We start from the raw sequence: 24,390 nt of genomic DNA, 5'->3' as shown, positions 1-24,390 counted from the left end.
TTTTTAAATTACAGAATACAAAAATATCTAAATAACTTATGCCCTTCTCAAATGTTATTTTCGAGTACAATTGGCTCCGTATGCACAAAAATGGCTTATATATGCCTAGGATAACATGTCTACAAAGTTTCATTGAAATCGGAGAGGGTCGGGTACAAAAGTACCAGAAAAATTCCTGATTTGAGATGGAATTGCTCTATTATGTTTTTGTTTTTAATTAGGCAATTTTCTTTTAGTAATTCTAGACGGTATTTTTGAAAAAATATTATTATCTGGTAAAAAAATTTATGCAAAATTTTTAGTCGTTTCATTTTTGAAAAATATGTTATGTTTGTTTCATGTAGTATTTGGCTTATTCTATCACCTCTCAACATTACCGTTTTCCTTTCAGGTTTTTAATTTTTTTTAAAGAGTAAATATTTAAATTTTTTGCTTGTTTTTCACATTTTGTACTATATTATTTAAATTGTCAAAAAATGCGTAGAGGCACAGTTTGGAACATTACAAAAATTACTGCATATTTATTTTTACATAAAATATAGGAAATGTTAGGGAAAATCACAGCCAAATGATATTTTTAATAACATTGGCAAAGTCACATAAAACAATTCAAACATCCAAGACATCATATTTCTTATATGTTAAGAGTTCATCTTTCCTACACAGTCAGATTTTTTTTTACCGAATTCGGTAAAGTTTACCGAATCTTCAACTGCTGAACAATTCGGTAAACTGAAAATCGGTCAAAATTTACCGAAAGTCGGTAAGGCAGTTCATTATTGTTCATCGTACAAACGAAATTCGGTAAAATTTTGTTCATTTTGACAGATGGTTTACCGATCCAAACTTTACCCTTTTTTCAACTACCGAATTTGGTTAAAAAAAATCCAAATGTGTATGCTTTTTTAAAGATTAAAAATTGGTTTAAAAAATGTTTTTGTCGAATTTTTAGATCGAAGCCCACCTAGAGGCGGGGTTAAATTTTGGAGGGTTAAAAATGCTCATTTTTTGAAAATAAGGATTCTTCTAATGCGAGCGATTTCTTAAATTATTTATTTTTATTGATTTAATTTTTTGGTGTTTAAATTTTTGATTTCTTAACCCATACAAATTGGTTCGCTCAATTGTCGAGAAATTACGATCAAAATATTTCGATCAACAACAAGTATAACTTTGCTTAAGACACCAAATCAATCAGAACATCTCCCATACATCCCACCGACGTGCCATCCGAGCGCCAATGCTATGCAAATAGACTTGTTCTTTGACCCTTTCTTCCTGAAACAGAACCATGCAACAACTACTCAAAGCTACAACACACATCACACTTGAGGGTGTAGGGTGGGTGGTGTGTTACGTACTGCTTACCTCGTCCTGCTTGGACCGCACCAGGTCCGCACTCCAGGCCTTGTTGAACTGCGTCTGCTGGCCGATGAGCTGGTTGATGTTGGTCGAGTCGCTCTTCTTGGCCGGCGTCGGCGTCGTCACCGCCGGCTGGATCGACGACACTATCGAGATGGAAGAATTGATTAGTTTTACGAGACTTTTTATTGCCTTCCTCACCTCACTGAGGCAAGGCTATAAAATCACTCGAAAAATGAACTTCTTAAATACACCTCCTAGATATACCTTCACGTATACCTATCGACTCAGAATCAAATTCTGAACAAATGTCTGTGGGGATGTGTGTAGACATGATTTTTTTTCCACACGATTATCTCAGAACTGGCTGAACCGATTTTGGCCGGATCCGCCTCATTCTGTTCGTTTTGGGGTCTCCTAAGACCCTATTAAATTTTATTCTGTTTAGTGAAGTACTTTTAAAGTTATGCCATGAAAAATTTTTTTTGTAGCTACAAAAAAGGGTGATTTTTGCATAACCTCAAATGGCCGGATCTTTTTGTTTACGCGAAAGGGACGCGCAGATGCAAAAAAAAATGATGCCAAATTGCTTAATATGAGAGTCTGCGTACTCTGTAAAAAGTCTGTATTAATTATGTTGCTGAACAATTTTGTCTCGACAAGAAATTACGACAACGCATAAAACAAATTGACCAAATTGCTAAATTATTGAAAGTCAACATGTAAACAAACAACTTTCCACACCAGGAATTGGTGCTCCGAGTAAATTAAATTGCCACGCATTGTTCGCGCACCCTGCAGCACTCTCGTGCACCCATTTGGGGGAAAAATCGTAAAAACTTGGCAACACTTCTAGAAACGTCATTATGATCTGTGTTTACAAACAAGCTTGGGATTTTTTTAAAGTGAATTTTGGAAATTAACTTATAAACGACATCGGCAACGAACACTCGGCGAGGTCCTTGCGAAAGTGGCTTGTTGGAAGTGGCCGGCTTCAGCAAATTTCAAAAGTAAGTCCAAGTATGATTCCGTAACGTGTAACCACAACCGCAACAACCCTGTCCTTTTAGAGTCGAGTATCCACAGTGACCTACGCTGATACGAGCACTTCGGCAAGATGATGAACCAGATCACGGAACTGGTTGGGGAGATTGACACAGTGATCGTGAAACATCCGGAGCTGGTGGTGTCGCGGTTGTGCATTTTAGCGAAGGAAATTTTGAGTTCCGCCGATGAAGAGAGACGTTCCCCTGCTTGTCAAACAACGCGTTGGCGGCTAGACTTTCAACAGGCGCTGGAATCCCGGAATAAAGCAGCTTCACTTGCAAAAGCCGAGAAAGGCCATCGAATGCCTACTGGCCGTGCTAAATTCACACAATCCGAGATTGTGTCTTCGGTAACCAGCAAACCCAAATGAGTAACTCACGAACATGCCCCAGGTTGTCTTCCAGCGCCGGAAGTTCCTACGAAAGCAGCCTCTCCACTCTGAAGACGGCCATCTGTGAAATGCTATCACTCTCATCAAGCTCCTCTCTGGCGAACTGGCCAAACAAGTGTAAGCCTCCGACAAGCCCGGTTTCTGGTACAAAGCGTACGAAGGCGTCTCGTGCAATCCTTCGCAATCGCAGAAAACGTAATCCTCAGCACTTTCAGCTACGTTCAGCCTTGAAGATTACATGTGGGCCTTAAATACGCCCAAGAAACCCTAGCCTCCCCGAAACCCACCAAGCGTTGGCCAAAATGTACTGCGGCGAGGCGCTCGTCATGATAGACCGCGACCCGGAGCTTGTGTCTATCCTGATCCAAGAACATGGCGGGGATCGCTAAATTTGCGGAAAAGCGGAACAGGCCGTCATGACCTACAACTTTGTCAACCAAATGTAAGTGTGTGATTGATTGATTGATTTTTTATTTGACAGAAAAATCGGGTTCCAGCTTCCTTTCATAGGCAAATTCAGGAAGAGATACCGAAGAAGGAATCTTTCAAGGTGCTTTAACTGGGCTACTCTAAACCTCGGGAAGAATCTCCCGATTCCAACGAGCTCTTTTCACAAATTACGATTCAGTTCGATTTGCGCGCCCCATTAAACGTTCCAACTCCCAACCCATCAAAAAATTTGGAACTTCAACTCGCTTGTTCTCGGGCATGACTCAACCAATAGGGACAATTCTTTTTTTGAGTGAATTTTAAGGATGTCTAGATGATCCTAAAACTTTGCAGAACTTGTTTTGATCAAATCTAAAATAATTGTGAGTGACTATCCATGAACCACTCATAGCGTCATCCACAAAGTACGTCACGCTATAGGGGAGGGGGTTGTCACAAGCGTGACAAAGTGTGACAAGGGGGGGAGCGGGGGTCTGTGAGACTGTGACGTCACGCTAGACTATTTTTTGAATACTGGAAATTCAGTCTTAAAATATATATAAAAAAATTTTAATGATTGATAAACTTTACCGTCATCTGGGGCGAATTCGGACAACAGTCTAAATAGGGACAGCAGGTTTCAGAGCAAGTAAAAAAATCAAATTTGGAAATGGATGTACACATTCCGTTGCTCTGAATCTGGTCTATCATAAACCACTCAAAAATATCAAAATATTGGGCCGCAACATTGCTAAAACAGCTGTCCCAATTCACCCCAGATGACGGTACTCATAAATAAAACACGGTACAAGGCTTTGAGAAACACAGTTTTTAATAATAATTAAATCATCATATTTAAAAAAAATCCAAACACAACCTTTAAAAATAAAATAACTTCCTCGATTGAACACCGAATTAAAAAAATAACCCTACTTTTATAAATCATGCAACAATTGCTTAAGTAAATTTTCAAAACAACCTATGAGTCATGGGTTTCCTAATCAGATAGGACCTTTTGAAAATTTAATCTAGATTGTACAAAAATCTAGATTGGGAAGGGGGTCCGACACAGCGTGACGTACTTTTCGAGGGGGGGTCGGAGCCAGCGTGACAAAGTGTGACATAGGGGGGAGGGGGGGTTAATTTTGGTCGATTTTAGCGTGACATACTTTATGGATGACGCCTTAGACAATTTTTTTGAAACCTCGAAGAAAAATTGTCAGATCGTGCTCAAAATTGGTGTGGGAGTTCCTTGGCAGAAATAATAAAACCCGAACTTTTTTGTTTGGCCAATAGGGTGACCTACGCCTTGTTAGGGTGGTCCAAAAAATTGCGAGTTTCGTCGATTTTCGCAAAAAAAAAAAACACATTAAAAAGTTATGACTCCTCGCCAATTTAACCGATTTCAGTTGTCTTGGACGTCTCAGGTCCGTAGAGCCTATGTCTGAACATATTTTTTTCGGATTCCTTGGGAAATTTTACGTTTTCAAGAGAGTTAAAATCGACGCAGAGTTACGAGTTTTTTTTTGAAAATGTGGAAAATACGGATCTTATTATTTTTGCCCAGCCCCAGAAACATTTTGAGCCCAATCGGACTTTTTTTTTTTTGAATCATACTGTTTTCGTGGGGAATATATATAAATGAGAGGAAGGCACCAACCACCTAAAGGTGGATTCATCAACGTTTTTGTTAGATCTTCGCTTACATGTGTCCATCCCTTCCGGCTGCAGGCTGATCCTCGCGGCGGGTTTGTTGCTGCCGGAGAGCCACTCGCTGGCGGTGAGCGTCGGTTCCCACAGGACCTTGGTGGGCGGGAAGAGGTCGTCCTGGAAGAGTTCACTCTTGATGCGCGGAACGGCAAAGCTGAGCGGTTCGACGGTGCCGTTGGTGAGGCGTTGGGCCTTGGCGAACTCGACGGAGGCCACGTCGCACTGGTTCTTGGGCAGGAAGCTGAGACCCTGGGTCAGCGAGGAACACTTGTGATGGGACAGCGGGCAGATGTAGGGGGACTCCTCGGTGATCTCGTAGCAGTAGATGGTGGAGTCGCCCTTGCCGGTGGCGAAGATCGTCGAGCTGTCCTCGTCGTAGAACGGGATGAGGATCGCTGGGGAGACGTCCAGGCCGACCATGCCGAGGTGGGCGCTCAGGTCGGTGGCCTTGTACACGTAGATCTGCCGCTCGGAGACTCTGTGAAGGATGGAGAAGAGGGAGGGAGGTTAGCGTGGTGATTATAAGGTTTCACGATCGTAATCAGTCGATCGTAACTTCTAGATCTACCATCGAAAAATTACGGCTGACGATCAAGAAAATCTCAATATTTGTTCGAAGCTTGATTTCAAAAAGTCAAAATTCAATTAATTTAAAATCCAGAAATAACATCTCAAAAATTCTAAACCTAAAAATTATTTTAAACTTCAAAATTAAAATTTTCTTAATTTCTTAACTTTAATAACTCTCACACTTGAGACTTTTTAAATGAATTTGAAAATATTATTTTTTTATGATTTTGGATTTTAGATACTAACTCAAAATCTAAAACTACATAAATTTAAAAAAATAAAAAATTGCAGAAATCATGACAAAAAAAACATTGCAATATTTTGTTTAAGAAACAGTACAAAACAATTTTTAATAATTGTAAGCTTTCATGGTTTATTTCAATACGCAAATAAAACAAATTTATGCTAAATTTAGCGTCGATGCCCATATTTTAAATTAGGAAAATTTAAAAATTTCAATAAAAAACGGTATTTTGTGAAAATTTTAGAATTTCTTACTTGAAAATTCAGACCTAATGAACATTTTTACGAGGTTTTGCGTCGTTTTATACTCATATTTCAGATTATAAAAAATAGTATATTTTCAAAACATACGCGTTACAGTCCAGACTCGATTATCCGAAGGCCTCGGAAAAATTTCACTTCGGATAATCGAATCTTCGGATAATCGAATCTTCGGATAATCGAATCAAGAAAAAAAAAATTATGACTTATTTTTAATGGTTGAGCTTAGGCATGACCCATAAACTACTTTATAATGATTTATATTTTTTTAATTCCAAGATGGCGGCCAAAATGGTGGCGATAACAAATTAAAAAGTGCATTTTCAAATTTAAGAGGCAATCAAACATTCTAATTAGACTACACGGTAGGTAAGAAGGGGATTATTATGCAACTTGCATGCACCTCGGAAATTCCTTCTGGGGTTTGTTGGGGGGACTATTCTGAGTCAGAAAAACCGATTCCCAAAATATTCTGTCGGTGAAAACTGATTTTATCTCGATTTGAAGTTAAAAAACATAATATATCACCTAAAACCTCAAAAATATGTCTAAAATCTCGGTCTAACTCTGGACAAAGAAGTTAATTTTCATCAAGATATCAATTCTTAGTTCCCAAAATATAATCCTGACATAGTACACCTTAAATCGGTCCATTACTTGAGTCCCAGCGTCATCAGGAGGTGTAAAATAGCGTTATTTGAAAAAAAAATATTTTCAATTTGCTCTGGTAAATCAACTGTCATATCTGAATTCGAAAACTAATGTTGTAGCATTGTTGCAAACAAAATGAAGAACAATTTTGCAGAATAAAGTATGACATTTTATCCATTTTCAGTAAAGTTATGTCTATTTTAGTGGGGAAATTGCTGCCAATTTTCAAAATTCTTCGATATTTAACTCATTCCTGTTATAAACAGCTACTACGATCATACTCAGTAAGATGTAACCAAATCTACTTTTTGGCGTGCATTCAGGGGCGGGTTAAGGTGGGAGTACTGCGCTCAAATCCCAAATATGAGCTTGATTGAACTTAATAGGAGCTATGCATTTGAATTTTACATAGGATTCAACTCGTAAAAAACATGTTTTTCAAAAATGTAGATTTTTTAGGCACTTTGGCCACTGAAGCGTTTATTGTCAACATCATTGGCGTGTAGGCCAGATCCTTGCGCATGTTTTGGTATATATAACATTGAAGTTTTGAGCAAAATGGAATGGCGCGTCGCCTATCTTTTCTGCTGATCCGTTTTTCGAAAAATTTCAAAACTTTGAAGGCCTGAGCTCCAGAGTGCGTCAATTCAATGTTATATATACCAAAACATGCGCAAGGATCTGGCCTACACGCCAATGATGTTGACAATAAACGCTTCAGTGGCCAAAGTGCCTAAAAAATCTACATTTTTGAAAAACATGTTTTTACGAGTTGAATCCTATGTAAAATTCAAATGCATAGCTCCTATTAAGTTCAATCAAGCTCATATTTGGGATTTGAGCGCAGTACGCCCAGCTTAACCCGCCCCTGAATGCACGCCAAAATGTAATTTTTGTTACATCCTACTGAGTATGATCATAGTAGCTGTTTATAACAGGAATTGATTAAATATCGAAGAATTTTGAAAATTGGCAGCAACTTTCTCACTAAAATAGACATAACATTACCGAAAATGGATAAAATGTCATACTTTTTTCTGCAAAATTGTTCTTCATTTTGTTTGCAACAATGCTACAACATTAGTTTTCGAATTCAGATATGACAGTTGATTTACCAGAGCAAATTGAAAATATTTTTTTTTCAAATAACGCTATTTTACACCTCCTGATGACGCTGGGACTCAAGTAATGGACCGATTTAAGGTGTACTATGTCAGGATTATATTTTGGGAACTAAGAATTGATATCTTGATGAAAATTAACTTCTTTGTCCAGAGTTAGACCGAGATTTTAGACATATTTTGAGGTTTTAGGTGATATATTATGTTTTTTAACTTCAAATCGAGATAAAATCAGTTTTCACCGACAGAATATTTTGGGAATCGGTTTTTCTGACTCAGAATAGTCCCCCCAACAAACCCCAGAAGGAATTTCCGAGGTGCATGCAAGTTGCATAATAATCCCCTTCTTACCCACCGTGGACTAAAATGAGGTCGTAGAACTCGAATAAGATGTTAAAAGTAAGAAAATAAAAAAAACATGAAAAAACATTTTTTGGTCATGATTTAATTATCCGAAGTCCTATACAAACCTTCGGATATTCGAAACTTCGGATAATCGAATCTGGACTGTATTTGTAAAAATTCTAGAACTTTAAATTAAAAAAATCTAATCTGTCTATCTTTACAAAATTTTGCTTCGTTTTGTTCTCATATTTCAAATTATTATAGTTTGAGTATTTGAAAAAAAAGTTTTTTCGGGAATTTTAACACTTGATAGTAAAATTTCTAATCTATTATAAATCAAAAATTTACATCGAGTGGTACCCATATTCCTAAATATGAAAATTTTAGTATTTTTAAAAGGTATAGATTTTTTATTTTCATTGTATAAACTTTTAATTTGTTAAGTTTAAATTTGAGATGTTTAAAAAATATATATATATTCTATTTTTTTCTGAATTTAGTAACAATTTCATAACAAAAATACTTGAAAAAGGTTTATTTACCTTTTATAATTTATGAAATTTAAAATCATTGAATTTTTTTTTCAAGGTGTAACCAGTTGTTTTTGTCAAAATTTTTAATGTTCTTGAACTTTTAGCATCTTAAACTTTTAGAATCTTTAAAATTTTTAAAAGTTAAAAAACATTTCTACAAAATTTGAAGTTTTCTAAACCCTTTATTTTTTATATTTTTAACTAAACCTCTAAAACTTCCGGAAATTTTTAAAATTTTGATTTTTAAAATTTTTTGGCTGTAAAGTTAAAATTTTGGATTAAAAAAATAGTTTGTATATTGACGATCTTGAACAGGGCTTGCGAAATTTTGACTTTGTTTGTGATAGCTGACAGAACACTCCAATCGTCTTCGCCACGACAACCTGATGTTTACATTCTACTTTCGTTCGTTTCATACACAACGGAATGAGTGCTACGCAAAGTCACTCACACAATCATTGACTTCCCTCCAGCGGAAAAATCGCTTCGAGAGCGGTCGTTTTTTTTTTTTTTTTTTTTCCTTTGCTATGTCAGAGTAAAGTGCCTAATAGAAAGTGGGGACAAGGCACTCAAAATGCAATGCCACTCACAGCTGGTCAATCAAATTTTACCAAGCGTTTAAATGGAAGGTGTTCATATTTTGACAAATCCTATGGACGTAAAGTGCCTAATAGAAAGTGGGGACAAGGCACTCAAAATGCAATGCCACTCACAGCTGGTCACTCAAATTTTACCAAGCGTTTAAATGGAAGGTGTTCATATTTTGACAAATCCTATGGACGAAGTAGAGATTGTAAGCACCTTATGTGTAAGATCTTGGAGGTGCTCAATTTTTTGACAGAAAATCGCTGGGTTCTCAGTTACTCGTGTCCCCACTTTCTATTAGGCACTTTATGTCAGAGCACTGACGGCTAAGACCGATAGCGGTCGTTTGACATTCTACCGAGATTCCGACCATCTCTCCAATGATAGCAATCATATGATTTCTGTCACCTCGCGGCATACACTAGGAAGAGAGAGACGAAAACGAGAGAAAGAGAAAGAGCACGTCGTCTCGTTCGGGCGGCTGCTTGAGTGGTGCTCATTTTTCGGTCGTTTCGTCTTCATGTTTACGTTCATCGACCGTCGCCAAGCAATGACGGTCATGATAGGCGTTGTGTGTCAGCGATCAAATATCGTTTTAGGAAATGATCGCTGACAGAAAGTTCTATCGAATATCGAGCAGTCACGTTCAGTGATAGATTCCTTTTCAAGCATTGATCTTGAATTATGTAATTTTTAAAACTTTTAAAACCAATCTTCTAACATATCAAGGTATTTTCAATCGTCTGTCGCCCCTGCTAAGTTTTTAAAATTTTTAAAAGTCATTAAAATTTTATAACTTCTAACATTTTTTAAATTGAAAACAAATTAAAACAAAAAAAAGTTTTAAATTTTTTAAATCAGTTTAATTAACACGTGGAGCAGGGATGATGATCTTGCGAGATCTTCGAAACTTACTTGTCAAATCCAGTCACCACGATGTACTCCCCCTCAATCGCCCACACCAGCCGAGCTCCGCGCGTTCCCACCGGTCCCGGTCCCTCCCGGATCGGATTCTCCGACTTGCGCGGATTGTACACCCGGATCTTCCCATCCTTCGACACCGTCGCGCCATACGCCCCGCACGGACTCCACGCAAAGCTGAAGATCTGATCGGTATGCCCGCGCAGACAGTACTTCTCCGTCAGCGTGTCCAAGTCCCAGATCTTGAGCGTCATGTCGTAGCTGGCGGTCAGGAAGACGTTCTTCGCCAGCGGATGGTACCGGATGATGTAGATCTTGTCCGAGTGGGCGACCAGCTCCTTCTCCGGCTCGTTGGTGGGCTCCGTCAGACCACCCTCCGGGATGGCCCAGATTTTGACGGTTCCGTCGTCGCAAGCGACTGCCAGCCGCTTGTTATCGAAGGGGTCCCACTGGAAGTCCATGATGTTGTTGCCGTTGACGAGGGAGGGGATCACACCGTCCGGAAGCCGTCCCGGCTTGCTGAGCTCGAAGATCGCGATCTTGCCGCCGGCTCCGGAGATTGGAACCGCTACTCGCTCCGGATTCGCCTGGAACCCGTCGCACTCGCCGGGGATCTGCCTGCTGAGGTTCCGGATGTTCTCGATGTGCGTGGACTTGTGACCGGGGGTTCCCTTCAAGTGCCGGAACTTGGACACCCGTCCAAACACCGTCGACGTCCGCTTCGACGCCGTGTTGGACGCGTTATTGCTGTTGTTCCGCTTGTTGATGTCCGCCGGCAGGTTCTCCTTGGACAGGTCGCTCCGATTCCGGGTGAACTCGACGCTCGCCGGTGGAGGCATCGCTTCCTCATCGGTCGGCTTCTGCTCGCCACGAACCTTGAGTGACTCACGGCGCCTCAGCGGCACCGGTGAAGCCGGCTTCTCCTCCTGAACGCTCTGCGATCGACTCTCGTACATGCGACGTCGCTCGGCGATGCTCGTCCGCTGGCCGCTCAACCGTTCAAACTGGTTCGACACGTCGTCCAGCGCCGCATCGAACTGATCCTCCGACTCGGTGGACGCCTTCGACTCGAAGATCTGCAAGAATGAGGGAGCTTGTGGTTAGCTTGGGTGATCGTACGTTTCAAAGCGCGGAGTTAGTAACCTTTTCGCGATCGCCCGACTACTCGTCAACAGGTTAGAGAGGGGTTGGATTAGTAAAATGTAGAGAGAGAGAGAGAGTTATCGATTAGTTACGGTTAGTGATCTCTGAGATTAATACATGGTGTCGATTTCTAGAAAAGTTAGGAAAAACTTGAAATTGTCAAAATTGAATTGATTTAGCTCCTATAAACATAAGAAAGACAATAGTAAAAAAAACTCTAGATTTGTACCATTTGATTATTTTCAATTTTGATTTTTGATTCTTTAAATTATTTCAATACGGCTGGTACGAATTTTACTTAAAGTTTTTGTCCCTCAGTTCTGGTCAAAGTCGAGGGAGGTCATAAAAATAAAAAATAAACTAAATTTCTAATTTTAAGCCTTACTTTTAAAATTTTTAAGCAAAAAGTTTAACAAAATGCTTTATCCATTATTATTTATTTAAAATTATTATTTTTTAAACTTTTTTTATTCACATTCAAAATTTGACAACAGTCTTAAAGTTGAACTAAAATACTAAAATAAACGTTATAAAATGTATTGACAATATTTTACAATCATTTGTACAAGTTATTTCTATGAAAATTTTATTATCAGCAATTATTTGTTTGCCCCTTGATTGTTTGGCAAATATCGATAAAATTTGAATTAAAATTCGCAATAGACTTCTAATCTTCTAAAATTAAAAAAAAACTAAATATTCCGTACATTGAGTCTGGAGGGTGAGATGACGGTTCTAATTTTTTTTTAATTTTAGATTCCAATAATTTTAAAAATTCTAGTAATACAAAAAATTCTAATAACTTGAAAAATTCAAAAACAAAAGTTAAATTTAAATAAGAACAAAAATTCTAAAACCTCTGAACAATCGAAAACTTGTAAAAGCTCCAAAAATTCTTAAATTCTTCAAATTCTGAAAAAAATCAGATTCCTAGTTTTTTTTAGAGCAGTTCTCTAGGATTTCGGTCATTCGATTTTTTTGGTATTTTTTAATCCGACTGAAACTTTTTTGGTGCCTTCGGTATGCCCAAAGAAGCCATTTTGCATCATTAGGTTGTCCATATAATTTTCCATTGAGGTTTTGCAGCGCGCCTGTGTTTCAAATGTAGGTGGCGCCAAAATGAGGTTACTTGTCAAAAATCGTATCCCTTTCTGCTGGATTCAAGATCAAAATCGCTTATTTCTCATGGTTCCCTGCATCAATCTTAATGAAACTGGTTGCAAAAGACGAGAAAATGTTTTTGCTTTAGAATAATGAACATCATTTTTTGGGCGCGCAAAAATTTGTGACCTTTTTCTTTAAAAAACATGTTTTGGAACACGAAAAAATGAGTTTCCCCGTATATATCAATAAAATAAACAGTAATATAGTTGATAACAGATGTGTTAACGTATATTCAACAATTTTTATTGATTTTTGACAGACTTTCTTGCCAAATAGTCCAAATTACTATCTTTTTCTAAATTTACAGTTTTCTCATAGAAAAATCAAACAAATATTGGGAAGTTATACACCAAATTGTTGGAAATAATTTTTCTCATCCGAATCCGGCAAAAGATTTATAAAAATGTTGATTATGAAGGAAAAACCACATTTTTTCCAAAAATCATAGGTTTACGCTATTTGTTCATAGGTGGCGACATGTGTCTTTTAGCTTTGCTGCAAATTTTCTATACTAATTTGGCAGCTGTACATACAAAAATGATGTATGAAAATTCAAAAATCTGTATCTTTTGAAGGAATTTTTTGATCGATTTGGTGTCTTCGGCAAAGTTGTAGGTATGGCTACGGACTACACTGGAAAAAAATGATACACGGTAAAAAAAAATTGGTGATTTTTTTATTTAACTTTTTATCATTAAAACTTGATTTGCAAAAAAACACTATTTTTATTTATTTTTTGATATGTTTTAGAGGATATAAAATGGCAACTTTTCAGAAATTTCCAGGTTGTGCAAAAAATCATTGATCGAGTTTTGAATTTTTTAATCAATACTGATTTTTTCAAAAAATCGAAATATTGGTCGCAAAAATTTGTCAACTTCATTTTTCGATGTAAAATAAAATTTGCAATCAAAAAGTACTTTAGTGAAATTTTGATAAAGTGCACCGTTTTCAAGTTAAATCCATTTTTAGGTGACTTTTTTCAAAATAGTCGAAGTTTTTCATTTTTCAAAATTAGTGCACATGTTTGCCCACTTTTGAAAAAAATATTTTTGAAGAGCTGAGAAAATTCTCTATATTTTGCTTCTTCGGACTTTTTTGATACGACCTTTAGTTGCTAAGATATTGCAGCTTTTCAAAAATATTTTTTTCAAAAGTAGGCAAACATGTGCACTAATTTTGAAAAATGAAAAACTTCGACTATTTTCAAAAAAGTCACCTAAAAAAGGATTTAACTTGAAAACGATGCACTTTATCAAAATTTCACTAAAGTACTTTTTGATTGCAAATTTTATTTTACATCGAAAAATGAAGTTAAAAAATTTTTGCGACCAAAATTTCGATTTTTTGAAAAATCAGTATTGATTAAAAAATTCAAAACTCGGTCAATGATTTTTTGCACAACCTGAAAATTTCTGAAAAGTTGGCATTTTATATCCTCTAAAACATATCAAAAAATAAAAAAAAATAAACATAGTGTTAGTGATAAAAAGTTAAATAAAAAAATCACCAAATTTTTTTCCAGTGTAGTCCGTAGCCATACAAAATTTTTCATTTTAAAATTTCGTTTTTTTTCTAACTTTGCAGGGTTATTTTTTAGAGTGTAACAATGTTCTACAAAATTGTAGAGCAGACAATTACAAAAATTTTGATATATAAACATAAGGGGTTTGCTTATAAACATCATGAGTTATCGCGATTTTACGAAAAAAAAGTTTTGAAAATGTTGGTCGTCGTTGATCGTCACCCGCGACAGACACGGACGACGAAACAAAGAGAAACGCAAAAGTAACTTTTTCAAAACTTTTTTTCGTAAAATCGCGATAACTCATGATGTTTATAAGCAAACCCCTTATGTCTATATATCAAAATTTTTGTAATTGTCTGCTCTACAACTTTGTAGAACATTGTTACACTCTAAAAAATAACCCTGCAATGTTAGAAAAAACACGAAATTTTAAAATGAAAAAAATTGTTCTAAATGAAAAAATGACCCTTCTGGGTCAATGTAGATTCGTATAGTACATTAAATTTTCCATAAAATGACATGTTCCAAAATTTTTTACAGTCGAGTAACGGAAAATGGGAGAATTTTTAAAACTTTTTTAGTGTTTATTTCGATGAAAAATACGTTTTTTCGGAATTCTGAGTACGCCATCAAATCGGGCGTCTAATTTTACATAAAAGTCCCTTTGACACCAAATTTCTATCTCATCACCGTTTCAGGCTGCAAATGATTGAAAAACACCTCTTTTTTCGCATGTTCAAAAATGGAAGGGGTCGTACCGCCCCTCCGTCACGAGATATCAAAAAACGGACCTCGGATTCGTGATCAGGGACAAAAGTTACCCCTTAGGACAAAGTTTCACGCAAATCGAAGAGGGGTCGGGGCAACTGCTGTGTGAGTTGGCGCAGAATTACCCCTATATGACATGACTAAAACAGCATCAAAAATTGGTTTAAGATGTCTAAAAAACAAAAATGACAACAACTAAAATGATACCAATTTATATAAAATTTTAGAAAAGTTAAAACTTATAAATTGTAATGCTTATGTAATTTCCAGGCCAAAATTAGATTTTTGTTTAATTCCGGGAATTCTCCGTACAAAATATAAAAATTGTCGGGATTCGGGAAATCCCGGTTTATGAAAAAAAAAAAAAATCCCGGGAATTTTGAGCCGGGAATTACCGGGATGGACGCGTTATTGCCAAGTACGTGGTTTTGTGCATTTGACAGCAGTCGATCCAATTCCATAGACTTTTCTCAATATGCTGAAAGCTAGGCAGTAAATCAAGTTATTTTTATAAATTTTAGCAACTCTGCGTGGTTTCTGGTAATCCCAAGTAATTCTGGGAAATCAAAGTAATCCGTGGCATATTGCCAGTAATCCTGGTAATTCCATTTAGACTGGTCAGTCATCCTTGATGCTGGAAACCCCACGGATCACGCGGCAGAATACGGAGTTGGCCGCGTTACAGAAGGGGCTGGACGACCGTCAACGGTGAACAATGTTGTCCCGCCGGTTGAAACCGGTTGAGAAGAAGAACCCAGAAGAAGGCTTGGAAGAATCCGTACGCTCGGGAGATTTTTTTTTTCTGCAAGACGAATGTCCAAGAGATTGCCCGCCAGGAGGTCATCAAGCGGTTGAAATATACAGATCCGGCCGCGATCGAGGCGGTTGCAAAGCCTTACCAGGCTGTTCCGGGGATACGTTGAAACGCCCGCTATGCGCATCAGGAATCCACTGTACAAGCTTAGGTTCGAGAGAGCGAGTACTAGGCTGGATGCCGCCGGGGTTAAAGAGAACTGGGTGAGAATGCGGAAGGACAATTTGCCGTTGCAGCACCAGGATTATGTGGTGAAGAAGGCTCAAACAGGCTTAGGGTTAGAGTTTTGCTTACACGTCGTTACCGAGTGGAGAGCAAATCGAGCTCAGAAAAATATTCAGCACACTACATCATTAATTTGAAATGGTTGTAACTACCTCCATATCACCCACAATGGAAATTCAAAATTGATAAAAAAAATGTCGCATAAATTTTCTGTCTGTTCTATCCGGTGTCGCAATATTTCACGATATGAATTTCAAGCAGCAGAAACATTTTTTCATAAAATCAGAAAAAACCGAATTATTTTCCAATATCCACCACCAGTTTAAACAGAGTACCTATAACTGCACTTCTGCTGTATTTTTTTTTCCATCATCATCATCCGCAACCTTATCCCGGAGTCAGTCGTTACACCGATATCGGTCTTTTTTTTTGTATGGTGCTTTTTGCTCTCCTTTTATTTTGCGGTTAAACGGTTCCTGGGTATGGTTTGGGTTTGAGTACTGTGTTCGAACTATAATTACAAGCTCTTCCCAGCGTTCCGTTTTTTTTCCGCGCGGGGTCTTGTAAAGACAATTGTCGTCTTTTGTGGTGCTATATTGTGCGGTGTTCCCTTTGCTCTGGACAATGCGACTGGACTGCAGTGCAACAACAACAATACCGATCGGCTGGGCATTATTTACATGCGCGAAGATACGAGGAAAGTATTTTGGGAAAGAGGCGCAAAAGAATATCCCAAGATCGATCACATGCAAGAAGTTGAAGAGCGTGCGTGAAGCAACGCCGTTTTATACTCATGCGGTTGCTGCTACCTCCAGTTTGAAAATACTTTCGGAAAATTCTAAAAATTCTGAATATTTTTATTTATTTTTTAAATCTAAAAAAAATCTAGAGGTTCTAAAAAAATCGTAAAATTTTCAAAATTCTAATATTTGTTCAAAAAAAAAATCTAATCATTAAAAAAATTTAAAAAATGAAATTAGAAAATCTAAAATCAGCAGTATTTTAAAAATTCCAAAGGTTCTAAAAATTCTTAAAATTCATAAAATGCTCCAAAGTCTTAAAATTCTTCAAATTCTCAAAGATGTTTTTCCAATTCTTAAAATTTCAAAAACTTAAAAAAAAAATTTAACTCCCGATATTTTTAAAATTCTTTTAATTCCAGTTTTTAATTCTTAAGATTAAAATAATAAAAATTCTTGATTTTTTTTTTAATTTTAAAAATAAAAAAATCTTAAAATTCTAAAAAAAATTAAATGTCTTAATTTTTTTAAATTCCAAATTTCTTTGAATTTTTTCAAATTCTTGAAATTTTATTTTTAGTCCTTTTAATTTTTCATTTTGAGCTCTAAAAAAATTAAATTCTTGAAATAATTTAAATTCTTTCAATGTTCTAAATTCCTAAAACTTTTTAAATTAAATTAAAATTCTTTAGTTTTAAAATAGAATTAAAATAAACTTCTAAAATAAAAAAAAAATCTCAAAATTCAAAAAAAATCTATAAATTCTAAAATATCTAAAATATTCGAGAAACCTTATAAATTAAAAAAAATCGTAACATTTAACAAAATCTAAAATAAAAACTATAAATTCTGAAGATTCTAAAAATTCTAATTCAGAAAAATAAAAATTTAAAAAATCTACGCGGCCTTGAAATATTGCAAAAAGTGCTAAAAACTCTTACAATTCGTATTTATTTTTATTTTTTAGATATCTTAAAATTTATTAAATGTCTAAAATTCTTCGTATTCTTTTGAAGAAAACAATTCCTAAAATTTTTGAAATTCTTAGAGCTCTAAAAATTTATTGAAATTTTTTGATTATTTTTAAACTTCTTCAAAATTTGCAAAAATTATAAAAAAATATTTTTATTCAAATTTGAAGAAGTTCTAAATATTTTGAAATGCATAAAATTCTTTTAAAAAAATTTAAAATCATTTTTTTTAATTATAGAGCAATTCCAGCCCAAAACAGGAATTTTTTAGGTACTTTTTTCTCGACCCTCTCCGATTTCAATGAAACTTTGTGGACATGTTATCCTACGCTTATATAAGCCATTTTTGTGTATATGGAGCCAGTTACACTCGATAATGACATTTAAGAAGGGCGTAAGGTATTTAAATATTTTTGTATTTTGCAATTTAAAAATTACTGTATCTCGAAGCCGTTGCGTCGTATCAAAAAGTAGTCGAAGCCAAACTTGTAGGAAATTTGACGGGCTTTTCGATAAAAATACACTGAAAGAAAAAAACACTCCACTTTTAAGAGATTTTTATTTTTTTTTAGATTGAAAGTCAAATTTGAGGGTGAGTCCACGATTTTTTTTCGTTCAAAATTTTTGTGAAAATAGCCTAAGATGTTACAAAAAGACTCACGAAAAATGCAGGATGGAGCAACTCACCTAAAAAAATACAAAAATCATTTACTGAAACTGTTTTTTTCAAAAGTGCTCTAAGCATCAAAATTTTCAAAATCCGAACATGAGAGTCGATTCTCCAGACAATTTTACATAAAAGTCTCCATATTGACCATTGTCCTAAGTTCAATCCTTGTGAAGTTACAGCGGTTTTAAAAATAAAATTGTTGAAAAAATAGGTTTTTTGACGGTTTTTCTCAATTTCTATATGACAGACTTGATTTTTCAGTCTCGAAAATATTTTTACTGGAAAGCTCGTCCAATTTCCCATAAGTTTGCCTTTGACCACATTTCAATTGAATGTATGGGCTTACAGATATAAGCTAATTACATTGTTCATAACTGAAAACATAATATTTTTTCAGTGTTGTATAGTAACCTGGATAGTAAATTAGCTTATATCTGAAAGCCCATACATCCAATTGAAATGTGGTCAAATACAAACTTATGGGAAATTGGACGAGCTTTCCGGTAAAAAACTTTTCGAGACTCAAAAATCAAGTCTGTCATATAGAAATTGCGAAAAACCGTCAAAAAACCTATTTTTTCAACATTTTTATTTTTAAAACCGCTGTAACTTTACAAGGATTGGACTTAGGACAATGGTCAATATGGAGACTTTTATGTAAAATTGTCTGGAGAATCGACTCTCATGTTCGGATTTTGAAAATTTTGATGCTTAGAGCACTTTTGAAAAAACTGTTTTAGTAAATGATTTTTGTTTTTTTTTTAGGTGAGTTGCTCCATCCTGCATTTTTCGTGAGTCTTTTTGTATCATCTTAGGCTATTTACAAAAATTTTGAACGAAAAAAAATCGTGGGCTCACCCTCAAATTTGACTTTTAAACTTAAAAATCAAAAAATCTCATAAAAGTAGAGTGTTTTTTTCTTTCAGTGTATTTTTTTCGGAAAGCCCGTCAAATTTCCTACAAGTTTGTCTTTGACCAATTTTTGATACGATGCAACGGCTTCGAAATTATGAAATACAAAAATATTTAAAACATTCACGCCCTTCTCAAATATCATTATCGAGTGTAACTGGCTCCATATACACAAAAAATGGCTTATATAAGCGTAGGATAACATGTCTACAAAGTTTCATTGAAATCGGAGAGGGTCGGGTACAACCGATTCCCTATTTGACATGGAATTGCTCTATAAAAAAATAAAATAACTTCAAAATTCTTTAAAATAAATAAATTCCTAAATTTTAGAAAATCTTCAATTTTTTCATAGTTTTAAAATTATAAAAGTCCTTGAATTCTTACAATTCTTAAACATTTTTAATTTCCTAAAATTCTTTAATTTTTTTTTTAAATTCTTAATTTTTTTTCAAAATAAATTCATATGCTTTAGTATTAAAATCGAATTAAGTTTGTGGTTTGGATTTGATAAAAATAACATAAAATTAAACGAAAAAATATGTTTTAAACAATATTTTGGCCATCTTGTGGAGTCAGGGAAAAGTCAGTGATTTTTTTATTCTATTTTGAATCGACACCATGCTGGCAGAACCTCCCAAAAATTACCTTTCTCCGCTCGGCGGTCGAGATGATCCTCGGTTTGTCCTCCTCTTCCGTCTCTTTCGCTCGCAGCGGAACCTCATCGGGCAGATCTTCAGCGGAAGCCGCCTCCCCATCTACCTTACCGTTACCGTTCTCGTGGGACGCCGGTTCGTCAACGCTCCCGTTCGACGCGAGACTGTTCTCGTTGGAGTCCCGCTGGGATTCGCCGTTCTCGGAGCCGGGCGCTTGCGGCACGTTGAACACCTTGTCGAAGGAGAACTCCGCCGAGGAGCCGGTACTGCTGAACGGCTTCGGACCGAGGCGGGGCTGGAAAAATGGTGGAAAACGGAGATTGAGGTTAGGTTGTCGGATGAGGATTACGAGTACGGGTGCATAACGTCTACTGGAGATCACACTAAGAATATTCTGGGGGATGAAACTGAAAACAACAGTGGTGGGAGGAAGAAACGTGCTGAGCAAACAGAAGAAATCGTGCAGTGTGCGCGATCGACCTACGACAACCAACCAAACAACAACTCGCGGGGTGTCCAAACCTTGTATCCGGTAGCGGTAGTCCTGGGACGGGCCACCGGCCTCGGAGCCGCCACGACCGGCTCATCTCCAGCAGCTCCCGATAGCTGCTCGGACACGGAGTTGTTCCGCGAAGTCCGCGGCATCGGCTTGGGCGGAGTGATCTCGCCCGGTTGATCGGACTCCTCGATGCTGTCGCGACGATCATCTCCTACCTCCTCCTCCGGATGGTTCCCGTTGGCTTCCGCCACGTCCTGAATCAACTCCGCGTTCGTGTTGGTCTTGGTGGTGACCTCCTTGAAGCGCTGCTCGAACTCGCTCTTTTCGCTGTGCGACTGCTGCTCCATCTGCTTGATCTTGTCCTTGATCGGGACGAAGGTCGGCTTGACGATCGTCGTGGCCGCCACCGCCGACTCGCGGTCGATCTTGGCCGCCGTGCAGTTGTTGGTTGTCGACGCGTTCTTCGACTTGTTGGCAATGTTCTTGACCACTTCGGTTAGGTTACCTCTTAGAATCTAGGTTTGGTTTTTAGGTTATGTTTTGTTCAGGGAAGATTTTAAGGGCAGCGATAGTATGTTTGTGGGTTAGAGGCGCGCAGGATGGAAATAGAAATAGAGATGAAAATGCATTGTTTATGTACACATCGGTTCGGTTAGTATTTGAGCCTGGATGAAAGGGAAGGAAATCACAACAACTACGCGATCGGGATCGAGGGAACTTACAATGATGGGCTGCTCGCCGAGTTCGCGCTTCGCCGGGTCTAGACTAATCTTTGGAACGGCCATGTTAACTCCGTTGAGCCACTGGGTGGCGGTCAGCTCGGTTTTGAACCCGTTGGTCTCCGGGTACAGATCGCTGTGGAAGTCCCGGTAGGTCTGGAAAGAGGATACCAATTCGTGTAAGGTCAAGTTGGAAGGTGCGATTTGGGTGCGATAAGAACTCTAGAGTGGACAAAAGGTTGAAATCGATTCACAAATTAACGTTATTGTTCAACGTTGTATTCAAATTTGAAAAAAAAATATAATTTCTAAATTATTCTAAACTTCAAGTATTTTATTTTTAAAAGCATAAAATCATGAAAATTCGGTACAAAAATTTATGTAGTTTTATGCTCATATTAAAAATAACGGAATTTGATAATTCAAAAAATATGGCTTTTTATGAAATTATAGTAGCTTTATAAAACAAAAAAAAATCTCCAATTAGGAAAATCTGATTAAAATGTCATGTTTACACAACCATGAAAATATTAGTATTTAAAAATATTTATATTTAGTGAAAATTTTAGTAGTTTTTACACATTTTTTTTCAATTTTAGAATTTTTAAAATCTGCTTTATAGGTGCAGAAGACGTTATTTTTTAACAGATTTTAACTAAATTAGTGATTTAGTCAAAAGAAAAACATAAGTTTACACAAATTGCCGCTTTTCAAATACACAAATTTACATTTTTTCCGAAATTTGAACGATGTTAAACCCGACTCAAAACAATAATTTAGTTAAAATCCGCCAAAAAATAACGTCTTCTGTACTCATGATGCAGATTTTGGAAATTGTAAAATTTCAAAATCATGAAATTCATACAACTAGCATTTATTATAATTATAAAATTAAAAAACAGGATCAGGAAATAAAAAAAATGAAATTCTTAAATACTGTTCTATAAAAAAATAAATTATAAAACTGTAAATTTCTAAAATAATAAAATTCTTTAATTTTTAAATTTAATAATTCCATTGTTCAAAAATATTTTAATTCTGATGGCCATGGCCATTATATTCCAAAATTCTTCATTTTTATAATTCTCAAATTATTAAACTCAACAATTAAATAATCTTGCCATCTTTTTTTTCTCAAATTCCTTATTTCGGAAAACTCTAAATTCTTAAATCAATAAATATTCAAATTATAAAATTAAAAATAAAATTTAAAATATCTGATTCCAAAATTTTTGAAATCCTATATGTTTAATTTCTAAATCTAATGTTTAAAAATTCCAAGGTTCAAAAATTCTTAAAATGTAAAATGTAAAATGTAAAATTTTAAACTTATGAAATTCATAAATACTCAATTTTCTCTAAAAGAGCACGCAGCTAGCAAAATCTAATCTTAGAAACATGTAACCTCCCTGTAAAGACTTATGAATTGATCTCAGTTGAATGGTTCTCCAAATCTGAATTACAAATGTAATGTCCTGGAGCAGAACTATTAAATTCTAATAAACACCAAATGAATTGGATTGAATTAAATACTCAGTTCTGAAACTCTGAACTCTTATCTTCCAAAGATGTAAGATTCTTAAATAATAAAGTGACGAATGACCTCTCTAGGTTAAAGTCACGTTAACAACAACTTAAATAATAAAATTCCAAATTTTTACAATTCTAAAACTTTAGTTCTTAAATTCCTAATTTCTTGATTCTAAAGTTTTAAGATTCTGAAGTTCAAAATCCCTAATTCTTATATTCTAAAATTCCAAAGATTTATGATTATTACATTATAAAATTCTAAAATGTTACATATCTTTAATTTTAGTTCTACAATTTTTGAAATCTCAACTTCTCAAATTCTAAAGTTATAAAATTCTTCGATTCTGAGGTTCTCAAATCTTACGTTCTAATGTTCTAAAATCCAAAATTCTTAATGATGAAATTTTAATTTTATGTTCTATTCTTAATTAAATAGTTCCACAATTTTACAATTTCTACATAAAAATCATGAAATCTTACATATTTTTTTCTTATTTTTATTCTGAAATTATTAAATTCTGAATTAACTAAATAATAACAATCTTAAATTCTGATATTCAAATTTACAGGTTAAAAAAAAAATCTTCAATGTTTAATTCAAACTTTCTTAAATATTAAAATTTTGCGACTAAAAATAATTTACAAAAGACTTATGAAATTATCAAATTCTAAAATTTGTGATATCCTCAAAATTCCCAACATTCTCACATAATCCAGAATTCTAAGTTCTTTTAAGGGTGCACAGCAACCAAGGAAGTTGTTGTATTCTTATTCCAAAATTGTTGAACTTACGGACCCAATCCTGAAATAATTTGATTATAAAATTTGACCAATTTTGTTGTAAATCATTTTGGAAATAGTAGGTTAGGGGATGACTAAAAAATCAAATCGACAGTTTCCGTAGTTTTGAAGATACTAAAATTTCTGTAACAATAATCTGGGTGCTACAGCTCTGGTTGATGTGCACCGTTAAATTAAAAATTTCAAAGCTCAGCTGCTAAAAAAATATCTTCAATAATTTAAAACTTCTTAAGGGTGCACAGCAACCAATTTGTTGTATTCTCATTCCAAAATTGTCATACTTACGGACCCAATCCTGCAACAATCTGATTTTAAAAGAAAGTCAAACTTTGTTGTAAATAACTTTGAAGAAAGTACTTTAGGGGATGAATAAAGAATCAAATCGGTAGTTCCCGTAGTATTGAAGATACTAAAAAGTCTGTAACAAAAATCTTGGTGCCAAAGCTCTTGTTGATGTTTAGCGTTAAATTCAAAAATTCAAAAGTTTTGACATTTTTAAATTCTGAGCTTCTTGAATTCTTAAAAAAAAACAATTCTAAATTAATAAAATCCCTTATTCTAAAATTCATAAGGGTAATTCTCCGCCAACTCACACAGCAGTTGCCCCGACCCCTCTTCGATTTGCGTGAAACTTTGTCCTAAGGGGTAACTTTTGTCCCTGATTACGAATCCGAGGTCCGTTTTTTGATATCTCGTGACGGAGGGGCGGTACGACCCCTTCCATTTTTGAACATGCGAAAAAAGAGGTGTTTTTCAATAATTTGCAGCCTGAAACGGTGATGAGATAGAAATTTGGTGTCAAAGGGACTTTTATGTAAAATTAGACGCCCGATTTGATGGCGTACTCAGAATTCCGAAAAACGTATTTTCATCGAAAAAACACTAAAAAGTTTTAAAATTCTCCCATTTTCCGTTACTCGACTGTAAAAAATTTTGGAACATGTCATTTTATGGGAAATTTAATGTACTTTTCGAATCTACATTGACCCAGAAGGGTCATTTTTTCATTTAGAACAAAATTTTTCATTTTAAAATTTCTTGTTTTTTCTAACTTTGCGGGGTTATTTTTTAGAGTGTAACA

General features: G+C 35.5%; 2 protein-coding genes across 5 annotated transcripts in view; one reads left to right on the top strand and one right to left on the bottom strand.

The window, feature by feature from the left end:
- Window positions 1-24,390, bottom strand: part of LOC6046910 (coronin-7) — a 58,320-nt gene that overhangs the window by 13,345 nt on the left and 20,585 nt on the right. The window contains exons 3-9 of one of the 4 annotated variants that reach the window (XM_038248793.1): window positions 20,982-21,134; window positions 20,283-20,774; window positions 19,753-20,055; window positions 11,313-11,330; window positions 10,164-11,245; window positions 4,936-5,417; window positions 1,362-1,508 (exon numbers count right to left, since the gene is read on the bottom strand). In XM_038248793.1, the coding sequence (XP_038104721.1) occupies window positions 1,362-1,508; window positions 4,936-5,417; window positions 10,164-11,245; window positions 11,313-11,330; window positions 19,753-20,055; window positions 20,283-20,774; window positions 20,982-21,134 (2,677 nt within the window). The remainder of the gene's footprint in view (window positions 1-1,361; window positions 1,509-4,935; window positions 5,418-10,163; window positions 11,246-11,312; window positions 11,331-19,752; window positions 20,056-20,282; window positions 20,775-20,981; window positions 21,135-24,390) is intronic. The other 3 variants (XM_038248786.1, XM_038248791.1, XM_038248800.1) reach the window with 3 other exon arrangements.
- The window catches only part of LOC6046915, a 52,710-nt gene that overhangs the window by 8,566 nt on the left and 19,754 nt on the right, over window positions 1-24,390 (top strand). The window lies entirely within an intron of this gene.

The sequence above is a fragment of the Culex quinquefasciatus genome, chromosome 1 (genome assembly GCF_015732765.1).
Source record: "Culex quinquefasciatus strain JHB chromosome 1, VPISU_Cqui_1.0_pri_paternal, whole genome shotgun sequence".
Taxonomy (NCBI): domain Eukaryota; kingdom Metazoa; phylum Arthropoda; class Insecta; order Diptera; family Culicidae; genus Culex; species Culex quinquefasciatus.
This window is presented reverse-complemented; position numbering and strand designations above follow the sequence as displayed.